Genomic DNA, 13,904 nt, shown 5'->3' with positions numbered 1-13,904 from the left:
TAAGCCTGTGCAATGCTGGTTGGCAGGTAAGTGCTTGACCACAACAAAACATAACTCACCTTTTCCTAACATCAGTTTCACACCTACCTTTCTAATTACATAAAAACTAATGCCAGTTAAAGGAAATGTTTATCTCTAAATTTTAAAAAGGAAAGGGGCCTTTTTAAAGGACTTCCCCCTTTTTCTACCTGGCTACTTTGCACAGCCAAAAATACCCTAATGCAGAAGTATGCGGGTCTCCTATGACCAGCACAAAAAACTGTGAATACCACTGGCCCCCAACTCAACTCACATCCCACACTTAAGGGGTCCTATGTTTTGTGGGTCTCAACTAGAGTAGACCACATACTGATAATATCAAACTGGACACGGAAATCAGTTCTGAGGTTAATGTAAGGATTTCAGTTTATTCAAGGGATTTCCCTGAATTTGGTTTAGGAAAAATTCTATTCAGGGGATGCCTACTGGAAGAGAAGTGTTAAAAGGAAAGTACACAGATCCATCATGCCTATTTGGAAATAATTCTGAATTACTGATTTTTGGTGTCTCTCTGCATTTTAAGTAGAAATCCTTTGCAAATTTTCATGAATACTCCCAAACAGATTCCAGGGATCATAATCCTAAGGAATTCTAAGGCCTCAAAACATCATGATATCCAGAAATACTATAATACCAAGAGTTCACAAAGATTTGTATACTAATCTGAACAAATCACTTAGTCTTTCTAACTCATACTCCCTAAAAAAGGGTCAACCTTCATCCTCAGGGCAAGACATCCAGTATTGTATCATATAAGCAAATCTTGAGATCAACTCTCACTTCTTTAATATAGGAATAATGACAGTTTCCTAACTGAATACCTGACCTCAGGCGCTAGCCCACATGATCTCTTAAAATCCGTTCCAGTTCTAAGGTCTAAGATTTATGATCTGATCCTTCACACATGATTATGAAGCTTCTGCTTGAACATGTCCACTTAAATTCTATTGTTCAACAGCTTTAATCATTTTTTAGCTGTAACTGTCATCCTTGAACTTCTTCCTCATGACAGTTCTATTCTCTAGGTGACCTTCAAAGTCCCTTCCAACTCTGAAATTTTAGGATTCTATGAAATGCAGAAGCCTGGAATAAGGTTTGGATATTTTGAAAGGATCATAATTGTAGTTTTCATTTGCATAAGTGTGAATTTCCTGAAGTGAGTGTATGTCAAACATTATTTTGCATACAGTGGATACTCATTAAGAAATTAGGGCCTCAATAGACTATGAAATAGCTCAGGCATTCTCAATTCTGATCATTTATTCTCTATTACATGCTGTTAGCAAATATTAATTTGTAAACATCAGAAATTAATTCATATATTTGTAAAATAAAATAAAAATCATAGATATGAAATTTTTTAAGGTTTAAATTAAATAGATTAAATGCTAAATTCCACTAGAATTATTTTGCAAATCTTCCATTTTCTAGGCTGAACTCACTCTGGAGTTTTTTAACCCTATACCTTAACACTTCCTTCTGAGCACAAATTTGGAAGCAAGGGGTAGGAGAGAGTTACAAATACTCTGGTCTAAGCTAAAATTACTTGTGAGGACGATCCTGAGAAGAAGTCACTTTGATGCACCCTCAGTTGCACAGAGGCTACAAGATTTTCTCCTTAGTCTGACAATAAACCTTTAGTGAAAAATGCATGAAACAAGAAGGCCTGGAACTGAGGGAGATAAATGGGTTAGGGGTGATGGCTAAGTGGTATATAGTTTCTTTTTGAGGTCATGAAAATCTTCCAAAACTGATTGTGGTAATGAATACACAGCTCCATGAACATACTAAAAGTTACTGAATTGTACACTTTAAATGGTGAACTGTATGGTATGTGAATTATATCTCAAAGATGTTAAAAAGAAAAAGTGAAAGAAAACAAATGCCCTTTAAGAGGTGCTTGAAACCTACCTCCTTCTCCAGATCCAGATCCAGTATCTGAGAAGAAAAATAAACAATGAATATGAACATTGTTCCTGCAAATTCCTTTTTATCAAATGGTAAAATTTCTTATCAAAACAAAATTGTTATAGCCATTTTCATAGAATCCTTCTCATATGTTTGATATCTAACAGTTTATCCTTATTTTATGCCTCTCTTGAAATATAAATTACTTAGACATATAATCATCTATATCTCGTACATCTTTATAGCCCATTTAGAAAAATACCCAGGTGCCTTGCACAGACTAAAGACCAATACATCTTATAAAGTAAATGGCTAAATATAAAGAATTAATTTTAATTTATTCATTTAAAAAGTAAAAGAAAATTTTAATTTTGTTAAAGCCTGAGAGGAATAGTGAGTAAGCTGCTTTTATTAGAAAGACAGGAAAGAGCTTTGAATCATGCTCTAAAAAATGCTCTTAATGAAATCTATAGATAGAGACCAAAAGCCAAAAGGTAAAAAAAAGCCCCAAGGTTTAGGAAGGAAAGAACCACAGGTCAAGGTTTTCATATTACTGATAAAATTAACTTCTTCTAAGAAATCTAATCAGAAGGAATCTCATCCAACTTGTTATTAGTGAAATTAAAAAGAGCCTCTCTCAAACTTATCAGAAAGAAGCTAGCCTAAAATGTAATTAATGTAAAAAATTTAGTTTATAATCCTCAAAGAGCCAAAATATAGCACAGAATATGTTTAAAAGAGGTTTGTGCTAGTATGGAGCCATAAAGAAAAGCAGAGAGGGTAACTGAAGAATTTGACACTTTATCCAGTACTTTCCAGGGAAGAACACCCTAATCCAGAGACCCCATTCCAGTTCTCCAAATTGTTCTTTGGAGTAGAAGACAATACCAAGTACAATATTGCTCCCTTCCCTTCAAGCTCCTTCAGACAATAATCAAATTCCCAGGTACAGCAGAAACAGGAGGAATTAGATAAATATATATTGTAAATAGTACCAACTGTAAAATCTTCACGGGATCTTATGGAAAGTCTTAAATTGTGTTCAATTTGGATTAAACAACCATAAAACGATGTCTTCTCTGAATAAGTAAAGAGGACCAGAAAGAGTAAGGAGCAGTAAAAAGAGGAAGAAGGGAACTCAAAATTGTTTTATGACCAAACTTTTCTTAGGAAAACACCCCCTTCTTACTTAGATTCCACATACATTGATTGGGTACATATTATGTGCCAGGCACCATGGTAAATGCTAGGAATAAAATGACAAATAAGACAGTACATGATATACTTACTCCCAACCTTTTGTTCAACTCATTTCTAATTTTAATTAATATAAAAATCTTACACTTACCTTTATCATTTAGAATGCCTAAATAAATTAAATACCGTGACTACTCTGATAATGAGGTAGAGTTCTTACAGATATTTTATAGACTGTACACACAACTCCCTGAGATTATGATAAACCTCCCTAGGCAGGACATGGTTCCTTCCCGTCGAGAAATCACCAATGTAGCTAGAGGCACACAGGTCATATAAATGAAATGCAGTACGGTGTATGCACAAAGAAACACACAAAGTGTGAACAAACTAAGCAAGGAGATGTAACAGAAAAAAGATTTCACAGAGGAGAAAAGGCTTAAGCCCTACCTTAAAGCATACGGAGTTCTCAAGTAAAAGAGAATATTTCTAGCCATAAAACAGAACCCATAAAAGACCAAATGACACACAAACACTGGCCCACTCAGGAAATAATACAATTAATACACGGTATTATAACTTAGCTCATTCAATCCTTGTTTAACAACCCCAGGAGATGATATCCACTTAACAATTTAGGGAATTGGGCCTCAGAGAGGCTACGTGACTTGTCCAGGGTCATACGGTAAATAAGAATTATTTACTTTAAAGCCTGGTCTTTTAAGCCATAGTGCAATGTTCTTTCCAATCTACCACTCTGCCTCCTGAGCTTTAACATTCACTGCCTATCAAAGTGCCTGGTCTCTTAAACACATGCCCCTCATAAGTGATGCATAATTAATTTGGAATTGGAATGAACTTCATATTCTCCTTTAGTTTCTAGATCAATCTAAGAAACACAATGTACTTAGAGACGTATATAAGAACCACAGCAAATAATAGTCTACTAGCCTAAGAACATAATAAATTCTCCAAGCCCCTTATTATTTAGTGTAAGGAATTTGGCCTTGCCCAAATAGAGGTCTGGCATTTGCTCTCAGCTTCCAGAAGGTAATCTTGACACTTTTGTTCTCAGCTTCCCGAGGTAATCCTGATAGGAGCATCTCTGTAAGGGAGGATGCTGATGATGTCAGAATTTAGGGTGGGGCTGAGTCTTAGGGTGGGGTGGGGCTGGCTACACTAGAAAGACCAATCATGCAATTTAGAATGGGGGCTTTGGGTCCCACAGTATTATTAATGGACCTAGAATCTGAGATGAACCATGTGGACAATCAATCATACTTATGTAATGAGCCCCCATAAAAACTACGAATATTAAAGCTCAGGCAAGCTTTCCTGGTTGGCAATACTCTATGTGTATTGTCACACGCTGTGAGCAGGAGTTAACACTGTCCATGACTCCACTGAGAGAAAGCAGCCAGAAGTTCCATGTTTGGACCCCTCCCAGAATCCACCCTATGCATCTCTTCCTTTGGCTGACTTTAATATGTATTCTTTTTCTATAATAAATCATAATCATGCATATAATAGCTTTCAGCAAGTTCTGTAAGCCCATATAGCAAATTATTAAGTCAGTAGGTGGTTTGGGAAACCTCTCAATCTCAATTGGTGTCAGAAGTAAGGACAATCTTGAGGACTATGCCCCCTTTGTAATTGGTCCTAAAAAATCTTCACAATTAATAAAAGGGAGAACTTTTGAGCACTATAATATGTAGGGAAAGAAATTGGAATTCACATCAAAATAGTTTCTACCTTTACTACCAACCTCCATAGAATAATTCTAACTACAATATCTTACCTGCTACACCCGAATACAAACAGAAGTAAGAAACTAACATTAGGCCGGGTGCAGTGGCTCACACCTGTAATCCTAGCACTCTGGGAGGCCAAGGCAGGCGGATTGCTTGAGACCAGGAGTTTGAAACCAGCCTGAGCAAGAGCAAGACCCGTCTCTACTATAAATAGAAACAAATTAATTGGACAACTAATATATATATTTAGAAAAAATTAGCCGGGCATGGTGGTGCATGCCTGTAGTCCCAGCTACTCGGGAGGCTGAAGCAGCAGGATTGCTTGAGCCCAGGAGTTTGAGGATGCTGTGAGCTAGGCTGACGTCACGGCACTCACTCTAGCCTGGGCAACAAAGTGAGACTCTGTCTCAAAAAAAAAAAAAAAGAAAGAAACTAACATTAATGTCTCCCAAAATTAACCCCTATCAATTCAGAAAGGAAAAAAAGATGGAAATAAATACAAACAGCTTGGAGGGAAGAGGTGGCAGAGAGAAAATAGAAAAGCTTGGAAAGAAACACAACCTGGGCTGCTACTAATAGCTTTCTATAGATATTCCTCACTTCTTCCAAAATAAAATAAAAAAAAATTAACATGACAGATCCCTCATTCCTTACCCCCAATCTTATTCTGTCTAATGCTCAATATCATAGAGCAAAGGACATGCAAAGTCCCCACAAAAAAAAAAAAAATTGTAGTGAGAAGTAACATAATCAATACAAGACCACCTGGGGTTAAAAAACAACAACATAAAATGGGGGCAAAAAAGAGCTCCTCCACTACCCCACACGATCACCATCAATCCGTACAGCAGTTTTGAGAACACACCTCTGACGAAAGCCTTCCTTTTGGAAAATGTGGAGGAACTATTTCCAACACTTATTCAGAAGAATATCATACATACCAGAGTAGCATGGTCCTCTTGCTACTACTGTTATCTCTTTCTGGTGCTTACAAGCAGCCCTTCTGAGAAAGCATTCATTTTGATAAGTGTCCCCATTTGATCCACAGACAGGAATGTAATTTGTATGGCACTGCAAAAGAAACAAAAATAAATTCTCAGAACTAGGCATGAATATTAATAGTTTATTTCACATTCATGAATGCAATACCATAGCATTATGACATACTTCCACTACTGAATAGTCTGTTCTTTTTCTTGGTTTAAAAAAAGAAGAATTATGCTACTTCTTTGTATCTTTTTTTCACATTCATAATGAAAGTAACTACCAACTATCCATGAAAATTAGAATGAAAATCTCTACGCTTGCTATGAAAACCCATTAAGATAATAAGAGGAAAATCTTGACAATGTTTGAAACAGTGCTACTTACGTAATGTCATTTACTATTATCAAAATTCATTTATTCATTTGAACCTAATCATAAAAATAGAAAAAATTCATTTATTCAACACCTCTAGTAGGCTAAGTCCCAAAGAAAATGCTATAGAAAACACAAAGAAATAAGATGATCTCTGTTCTCAGAAATCTTATAATCTTGTTGCAGGGCCATCCAAATAGAAAAAACATATATATATTTAATATATATATGTTGCAAAGCTAAATCATGCACCAAATCAATAGTATAGACAATAAGTATAATGCTTAAGCATTATACTTATTATTATAAGGTGGAATATCCAAGAAAAGCCTTCTCAGAGAAAATGGAATGTGAACTGAGTCTCGAAGGATGAGTAGAAATAAGATGAAGAAGAAAAAAGGTGATACAGGTTTGAGAAATTACACTGGAGTTGCAAGTTTAAACCTTTAAAGCTTCTAGGCCAGGCATGGTGGCTCACGCCTGTAATCCTAGCACTCTGAGAGGCCAAGGCAGGCGGATTGCTTGAGGTCAGGAGTTCGAAACCAGCAAAGAGTGAGACCCCATCTCTACTATAAATAGAAACAAATTAATTGGACAACTAATATATATATATATATAGAAAAAATTAGCCGGGCATGGTGGCGCATGCCTGTAGTCCCAGCTACTCAGGAGGCTGAGGCAGCAGGATTGCTTGAGCCCAGGAGTTTGAGGTTGCTGTGAGCTAGGCTGATGCCACAGCATTCACTCTAGCCTGGGCAACAAAGTGAGACTGTCTCAAAAAAAAAAAAAAAAGCTTCTGTATGTCAAAAATATGTCTAGTCATAAATGACTAAAGTTTTAAAATGTGGAGAAAACATTATAAGAATACAATGCAAGTTATTATCGTTACTTAAAAAGAGAGCAGATGAATTAAAAAAAAAAAAAGACCAAAGACATGAAGTATTTACAGAAAAATTAGTCAGTTGAGGCATAAAAAATGAATGACTTTCACTAACAGAGTTGTACACTAAAATAAGATGCTATTTTTAACTTATAAAATTGCCTGTTAGGCTGGGCTCTCGCCTGTAATCCTAGCAATTTGGAAGGCCAAGGCAGGAGGACTGTTTGAAGCCAGGAGTCCTGACCAGTCTGAACAACATAACAAGACGCTGTCTCTACAAAAACTAGAAAACATCAGCCCTGCATATGGTGGTGCATGCCAGCAGTCCCACCTGAGCCTAGGAATTTGAGGATGCAGTGAACTATGATGATGCCAGTGCACTCTAGCCCGAGCAACACAGCAAGACTCTGTCTCAAAAAAAAAAAAAATTAAATTAAATAGGATATTTTTAAAAATTCAATGAGGTGGCCTTCCCAATACACCAGTTGTGGTAATCTAAATTAGTTCAACTTTCGAGAAACATAATTTTTTTTAAGAGTAGCTGGGACTACAGGTGCAAGTCATCATGCCCAGCTGGGGAACACAATTAACAATAGGTTTTTGTTTTTTTTTTGAGACAGAGTCTTGCTTTGTTGCCCAGGCTAGAGTGAGTGCCGTGGCATCAGCTTCGCTCACAGCAACCTCAAACTCCTGGGCTCAAGCAATCCTCCTGCCTCAGCCTCCCAAGTAGCTGGGACTACAGGCATGTGCCACTACGCCCGGCTAATTTTTTGTATATATATTTTTAGTTGGCCAATTAATTTCTTTCTATTTATAGTAGAGACGGAGTCTCGCTCTTGCTCAGGCTGGTCTCGAACTCCTGACCTTGAGCAATCCACCCGCCTCAGCCTCCCAGAGTGCTAGGATTACAGGCGTGAGCCACCGCGCCCAGCCTAACAATAGGCTTTAAGAGTCCTAAAAAAGGAGGCCAGGTGCAGTGGCTCACACCTGTAATCCTAGCACTCTTGGGAAGCTGAGGTGAGAGGACTGCTTGAGCTCAGGAGTTCAAGACCAGCCTGAACAAGAGCGAGACCCCCTAATCTCTACAAAAAAAAAAGAAAGAAAAAATTAGGCCGGTGTGGTGGCACACATCTGTAGTCCCAGCTGCTATTCAGGTGGCTGAGGCAGGAGGATCGCTTGAGCTTGGGAGTTTGCAGTTTCAGTGAATCATTATGATGCCACTGCACTCTAGCCCTGGCGACAGAGTGAGACTCCATCTCAAAAAAAAGTCCTAAAACAGGAATACAGTTTTTGATCCAGAATTATACATTTAGGAATCTATCTGAAGGAAACTTGTAGATAAGCATTATTGCAGCCATTTCAAACAGAAATTTATAATTGCAATAACTTAGCAACCTAAATATCCAACAAGACAATGTTTAATGAAAGCATGTTATATCCACTCAAGGAATTAATATTGTAGTCATTAAAAATTACCTTTTAAAAGAATATTATGACAGGAAAAGCTAATATAACATTAGGTGAAAAGCACATATCTAACTTCTGAGATTTTGTGCTATTTTTTAATGTATTATCTATTCCACAAAACTGAATGCAAATATAGCAAGATAATATTATTTAGATCCCAATTTAGAAAAAAACGAATATGCATAAAAATAATCCTAGAACAAAAAATGCCAACAAATTTTCCACATTATTTGTCTTCATGGTTTTTTATTTCCATGTTTAAGATTTTCTGTACTTTTCAATTTTTCTTTAATGAACATGATTTATTTACTTTTATCATGTAACTACTTTTAGAAAGTGGCACTGGTAAAAACAATTTCTAACTAATAAAATATTTTATAACCAAGTTGCTTTTGCTATATATTCAGTATCAGCAGAATCTTACATCAACTTTTATTAAAATTTTACCTTAGGAAACCTTCCTATATTCCTCCAGTTCTTCATGGATCACATTCCTTTATTCTCTTTCCCTAAAATTTACACAATTAACTAGTATGATGTCTGCAGGAGTTAATGTTACTTTGTAATTATATAATACATAATTAGCAAAGGAGACTATAAGCACCAAGATGTCAAGTGCTAAATCTATGAACTTTCCAACCCATTTCTTCCCTCAACAAATGCTTTATGACTTTCTAATGCAGTGTTCTCAAAGGTGCCAATATTGCTCCCTAGGGGTGAGTGTCCCTATGAGGGTATTTTTTGTTGTCACAATGACAGACATTACTGTCATTTCACAGGTGGATTCCAAGGATGCTAGATGTACTTACTGCAAAGAAAAGGACGATTCCACACAATAAAGTCTTACAAGTACCACACAATTTCTAAATGTCTCTCTGTCCATTCCTGTAGGAACTCTGGTAAGACTATAGTATATGGTTAGACCATATACTATAAATAAATCTGCCTGTTATACCTAATCCTAATATTGTTTTTTATTCTAGCATTCACTATACCTCTACTTTTTTGTTTTCATGTATTTCTAGGAAATAGCTTCAGATTTTTTTAAAATCCAAACATTCCTTATAAGTAGACAGAAACATCAAATTATATTGTCTTCTAGTGTAATCATGTTCAAGCACTTACATTCTGAAATACTTATTTTATTACTTTTATTTCTCCTTTACATTGCAATTATATATTATATTCATTTATTTAATTATGTGTTTATGTAGGTTATTTTATCTATGAATTTCATTTAATGATAGTAAAGAAATGGAATATAAATTACTGGTTATTTTCAAAAGCACTGAATCCAACAGGACTGAGAATCTTAACATTTATTAAAAAGTTTCTATCTAATAAACACTGGGCTACAACTTTAAATGTCCTATCAGACTTAAATATCATAACAACCATGGGAAGCACATGGCTTAATGCTTAGAGCTAGGGATCTGAAGTAAAAAATGTTTGAATTCAAATCCTAGGCCAAGCATCCATGTGACTATGGGCCTGCACCAGCACCATCTTCCCCATCCCCATAATAGTAATTATAAGAGAACATACCTTTAGCATTTCTATCTGGACATGGCAAATTCTCAATAAACATGAGTTGTTCTTGATGTTGCTGAATTTTAAGTATTTGCCCACAGTAACAGCTATTAAGGGGAAGAGACACAATTCCTCTCAAGTGATGTACTTTACTACACACTCAAGTTATTCAGCAAGGTCTTGCCACATGTCACTTGGTGATAGTAAGTGACTGTCCCTGAAATTTAACCTCACTAGTATGTACACAGGAGCAAGAGATGGAAGAAGTGGACCCACTCTTCCTTGGTCATTCTCAGTTTCCAGGAGTCTCATTATGCTTGTGGACAAAAAAGGATCTGGACAATTTTAACAACACACAATTTCTAACTAATGCATTGATGCTGGAACCTAATAACTCTAACCTAAGGTCTGCCTCCTCTACCCTGCCACCGTTACTGGGAGAATGAACTCTCCCCTATACTTTCTCTATAGCTGGAAGATTATGATGACAATGCCAGCTATTTTAAGTAGTTTAGAAAGACAAAGCAGTGTCAACTCTGGAGCCACATACATTCAAGCATTTGCTGTATACCCACTGTGTGTTAGGAACTGTGCTGAATACAATGGATAGAAAATTTTAACAAGGTTGTGATAGTTAACTTTATATGTCAGCTTGACTGAGCCCCAGGATATCCAGATTAAAATTATTTCTGGATGTGACTGTAAGGGTGTTTCTAGGTGAGATCAGCATTTGAATTGGCAGACCAAGTAAAGCAGATTGCCCTTCCCAATGTGGGCGGGTACCATCCAATCCACTGAGGACATGAATAGAACAAAAAGGCGGAGGAAGAAAGAATTCTCTTCCTGCCGGACTGCTTGAGCTGGGACATCAGGTAGTCTCCTAGTTCTGATGCCTCCAGTCTCAGACTGGTACTTACGCCACTGGCTTTCCTGGACTTCCAGCATGCAGATAACAGATTGTAGGATCTTTCACCCTCCGTATTCAAATGAGCCAATTCCTTATAATCTCTCTCATTCATATATATCTATACACACACACACATGTATTTCCTGTTGGTTCCATTTCTCTGGAGAGCCATGTCCAATAATACAAAGGTCTAATAAACAGGGTATGGCACCTAGCAACAGCAGACATTGATAAATTCAGGAAAAAAGGCACACAGTCCAGAGAATTCCAGAGAGAGGAACAAAGAAGAAAGAAAACAGGGGGGAAGTCATAGGCTTTACTCTATATGAAGTTTGATGTGTGTGTATGTGTGGTGATGGTGTTTTGTTTTGTTTTTTTTCTTTAAACTGAGACAGAGTCTCACTTTGTCACCCAAGCTAAAGTATAGTGCTGTCATCTTGGCTCACTGCAACATCAAACTCCTGGGCTGAAGAGCTCTATCTGCCTCAGCCTCCCCAATAGCTGGGACTATAGGGTTGTGCCACCACACAGGGCTAATTTTTCTATTTTTGTAGAGACAGGATCTCACTCTTGCTCAGGATGGTCTCAAACTCACAACCTCAAGCGATCCTCCCTCCTCAGCCTCCCAAAGTGCTAGGATTATAGGAGTGAGCCACCATGCCTGGCCCTCTATACAAAGTTTTATACAAAATGCAATATTGATCACTTTTCTTTGTACAAGTGATAAAAGTGTCTTCGTTTATATATGTAGCAAGACAATTCTTATTAGCAGGCTGAAAAAAAAAATTCAGACTTTTATTTAAAATCCTGTTATTATCTGTTAAAACATATTTAAATCATGTCCCAGAAAGCTTCTATTAGGACTGAAAGCATGCTAAATCATGAGCAAGTTTTTTTAATGAATTGAAAGATACTGCTAAAGCACCCATCAGAGAAGTGTTTAATGGGCATATCAGGTCATCGTTTTTTTAAGCTGGTAATAACATAAGACTTGAACAGATGTATAAGTTTACAGGAAGAGAAAATGGTCAAAGGAAGGTTCACTCAGCAACAAGATCAAACTATGCTGTAAGCCCTTAGGCAGTTTGCTCCTACAAGACAAAGAAGTTGCCTTAAACAACTTTACATCCTCAGCATCTAGCCTAATACCAAGCACAAAGTAAGCACTGGATAAATGTCTACTGATCTCAACTTCTAACTTTTATTTTCTTTTTCTTCTTTGCCACAGGTAAGAATTCATGGGATTCAGAAAGATCATGGGAGGATTTTCTAACTGTTCAAGTACGTTAAAAAGGTCAAAAAGCCTATTTATTTATAATCTCAAGAGTTTTGCCAAAAGACTTTCAAAGAATGAAGAAAAGCAGATCTATGAAGACAGATAAACATGATGTGAAAATTTAAAAGTTCTTTGTCAAAAAGCTTAAATAAACAAAATGAAAAGTAGGATTTAAGTGCTAGGCACAGTTCTAAATAAAAAAAAAAAGTAGGATACACAATTATTATCTGTCAATTAAAAATAAATAAATAAATAATAAAAAAGAAAAGCAAAAAATGAAACTGGGACAATTTTCTTTAAAATATAGAATTCTTTTTTTGTAATCTATATAAACTGAAAAGTGATTTATGTATTTAAAAGGGGAATTAAAATACACGTTTGTATGCACAGAGTATTTTAGAAAGAAATATAAGTAGTAATAGATGTTGCCTCTGAGAAGAGCAACTGATAGTCTAGAGTAGAAGGAAGACATTTTTTGTTGTATCTTCTTACATTGTTTAAGTTGTTTACTATGGATATACATTACTCTTTAAAAACACATCGAAAGAGTAAAAGTCCTCATGAGAGTTTATGTGTTAATGGAAACAAAATGCTTAGCATAGTAAGCAATATGTAAATATTCAAATATTTTATTCTATATAGTATATACACATATACACACACATACATACTTTGTCTTTACAAATCAACACAAGGGAAAAAGAAATACCTCCAAAAATAGGCAAAGAACACAAAATATTAATTCACCAAAAATGGTCCATAAATATACAGTATACTTGCAATTTCTCTAGTAATCAAAGGCAAATAAAAAAAATTTTACCATTCAGACTTATTACATTTAAAAGGATAGCTAAAATCCATTACCAAGAGGCTGAGGGGGAAGCAGGCAGTCTGATAACATTACTATCGGTGAGAATGTTAATGGGCACATCACATGAGCACCCACCTGCCCAACAATTACCCATCAAGGAATCTAACCTAAAGAAATGTTTAAAGTAGTTGGAGTGAGGGCAATAGCCCCAATCTTCCCCATGCAAGGCAGCTAAATATCCAACAAAAAAACCCACAATCTTTCTGGTTTGACATAGCAAAGGACAGAATTCAGAACAATCACAGCCGCTGGAAAGTGTGAAGGAAATCCCAAAAAGGAGAGAGTCAGAGGGGAGTCCCACATTCTGTGTATCAACTCAGAGCAAACTTCTTGTTGACTCCTGAACCACACATGGAGCAGACTCCAAGCAGCCCCACGAAGACTAAAAGGAATGAACTGGTATTTGTGTTGTGGCCCACCACAGAGAAGACAAATCTGCAGTTTGAGCTCAGCCAATTTAACTGTTTTAAAATAACAATATTCTTCAAAGGAATCTAACAGAATTTGGACATTCTAAAACATATCATTCACAATGTGTACGATAAACTCGAAATTACTCTAATACGAAGAAACAGGAAAATACTATCCTTTCCCAAATGAAAAAACAATCCACAGAGTCAATATCTGAGATGTCCCAGATATTGACATTCGCAAACAAAGATTTTTAAAGCAGCAATAATATCTATGCTCAAGGCAAATATGCTTGCAATGAACAAAAA

General features: G+C 36.3%; 1 protein-coding gene across 2 annotated transcripts in view; it reads right to left on the bottom strand.

Moving 5' to 3' along the window:
* TMEFF1 (transmembrane protein with EGF like and two follistatin like domains 1) overlaps nucleotides 1-13,904 on the bottom strand; it is a 90,140-nt gene that overhangs the window by 51,130 nt on the left and 25,106 nt on the right. For both annotated transcript variants that reach the window (XM_012768975.2, XM_012768976.2), the window contains exons 3-4: nucleotides 5,837-5,966; nucleotides 1,951-1,977 (exon numbers count right to left, since the gene is read on the bottom strand). In XM_012768975.2, coding sequence (XP_012624429.1) covers nucleotides 1,951-1,977; nucleotides 5,837-5,966 — 157 coding nt within the window. The remainder of the gene's footprint in view (nucleotides 1-1,950; nucleotides 1,978-5,836; nucleotides 5,967-13,904) is intronic.

Source organism: Microcebus murinus, chromosome 12 (assembly GCF_040939455.1).
Source record: "Microcebus murinus isolate Inina chromosome 12, M.murinus_Inina_mat1.0, whole genome shotgun sequence".
Taxonomy (NCBI): domain Eukaryota; kingdom Metazoa; phylum Chordata; class Mammalia; order Primates; family Cheirogaleidae; genus Microcebus; species Microcebus murinus.
This window is presented reverse-complemented; position numbering and strand designations above follow the sequence as displayed.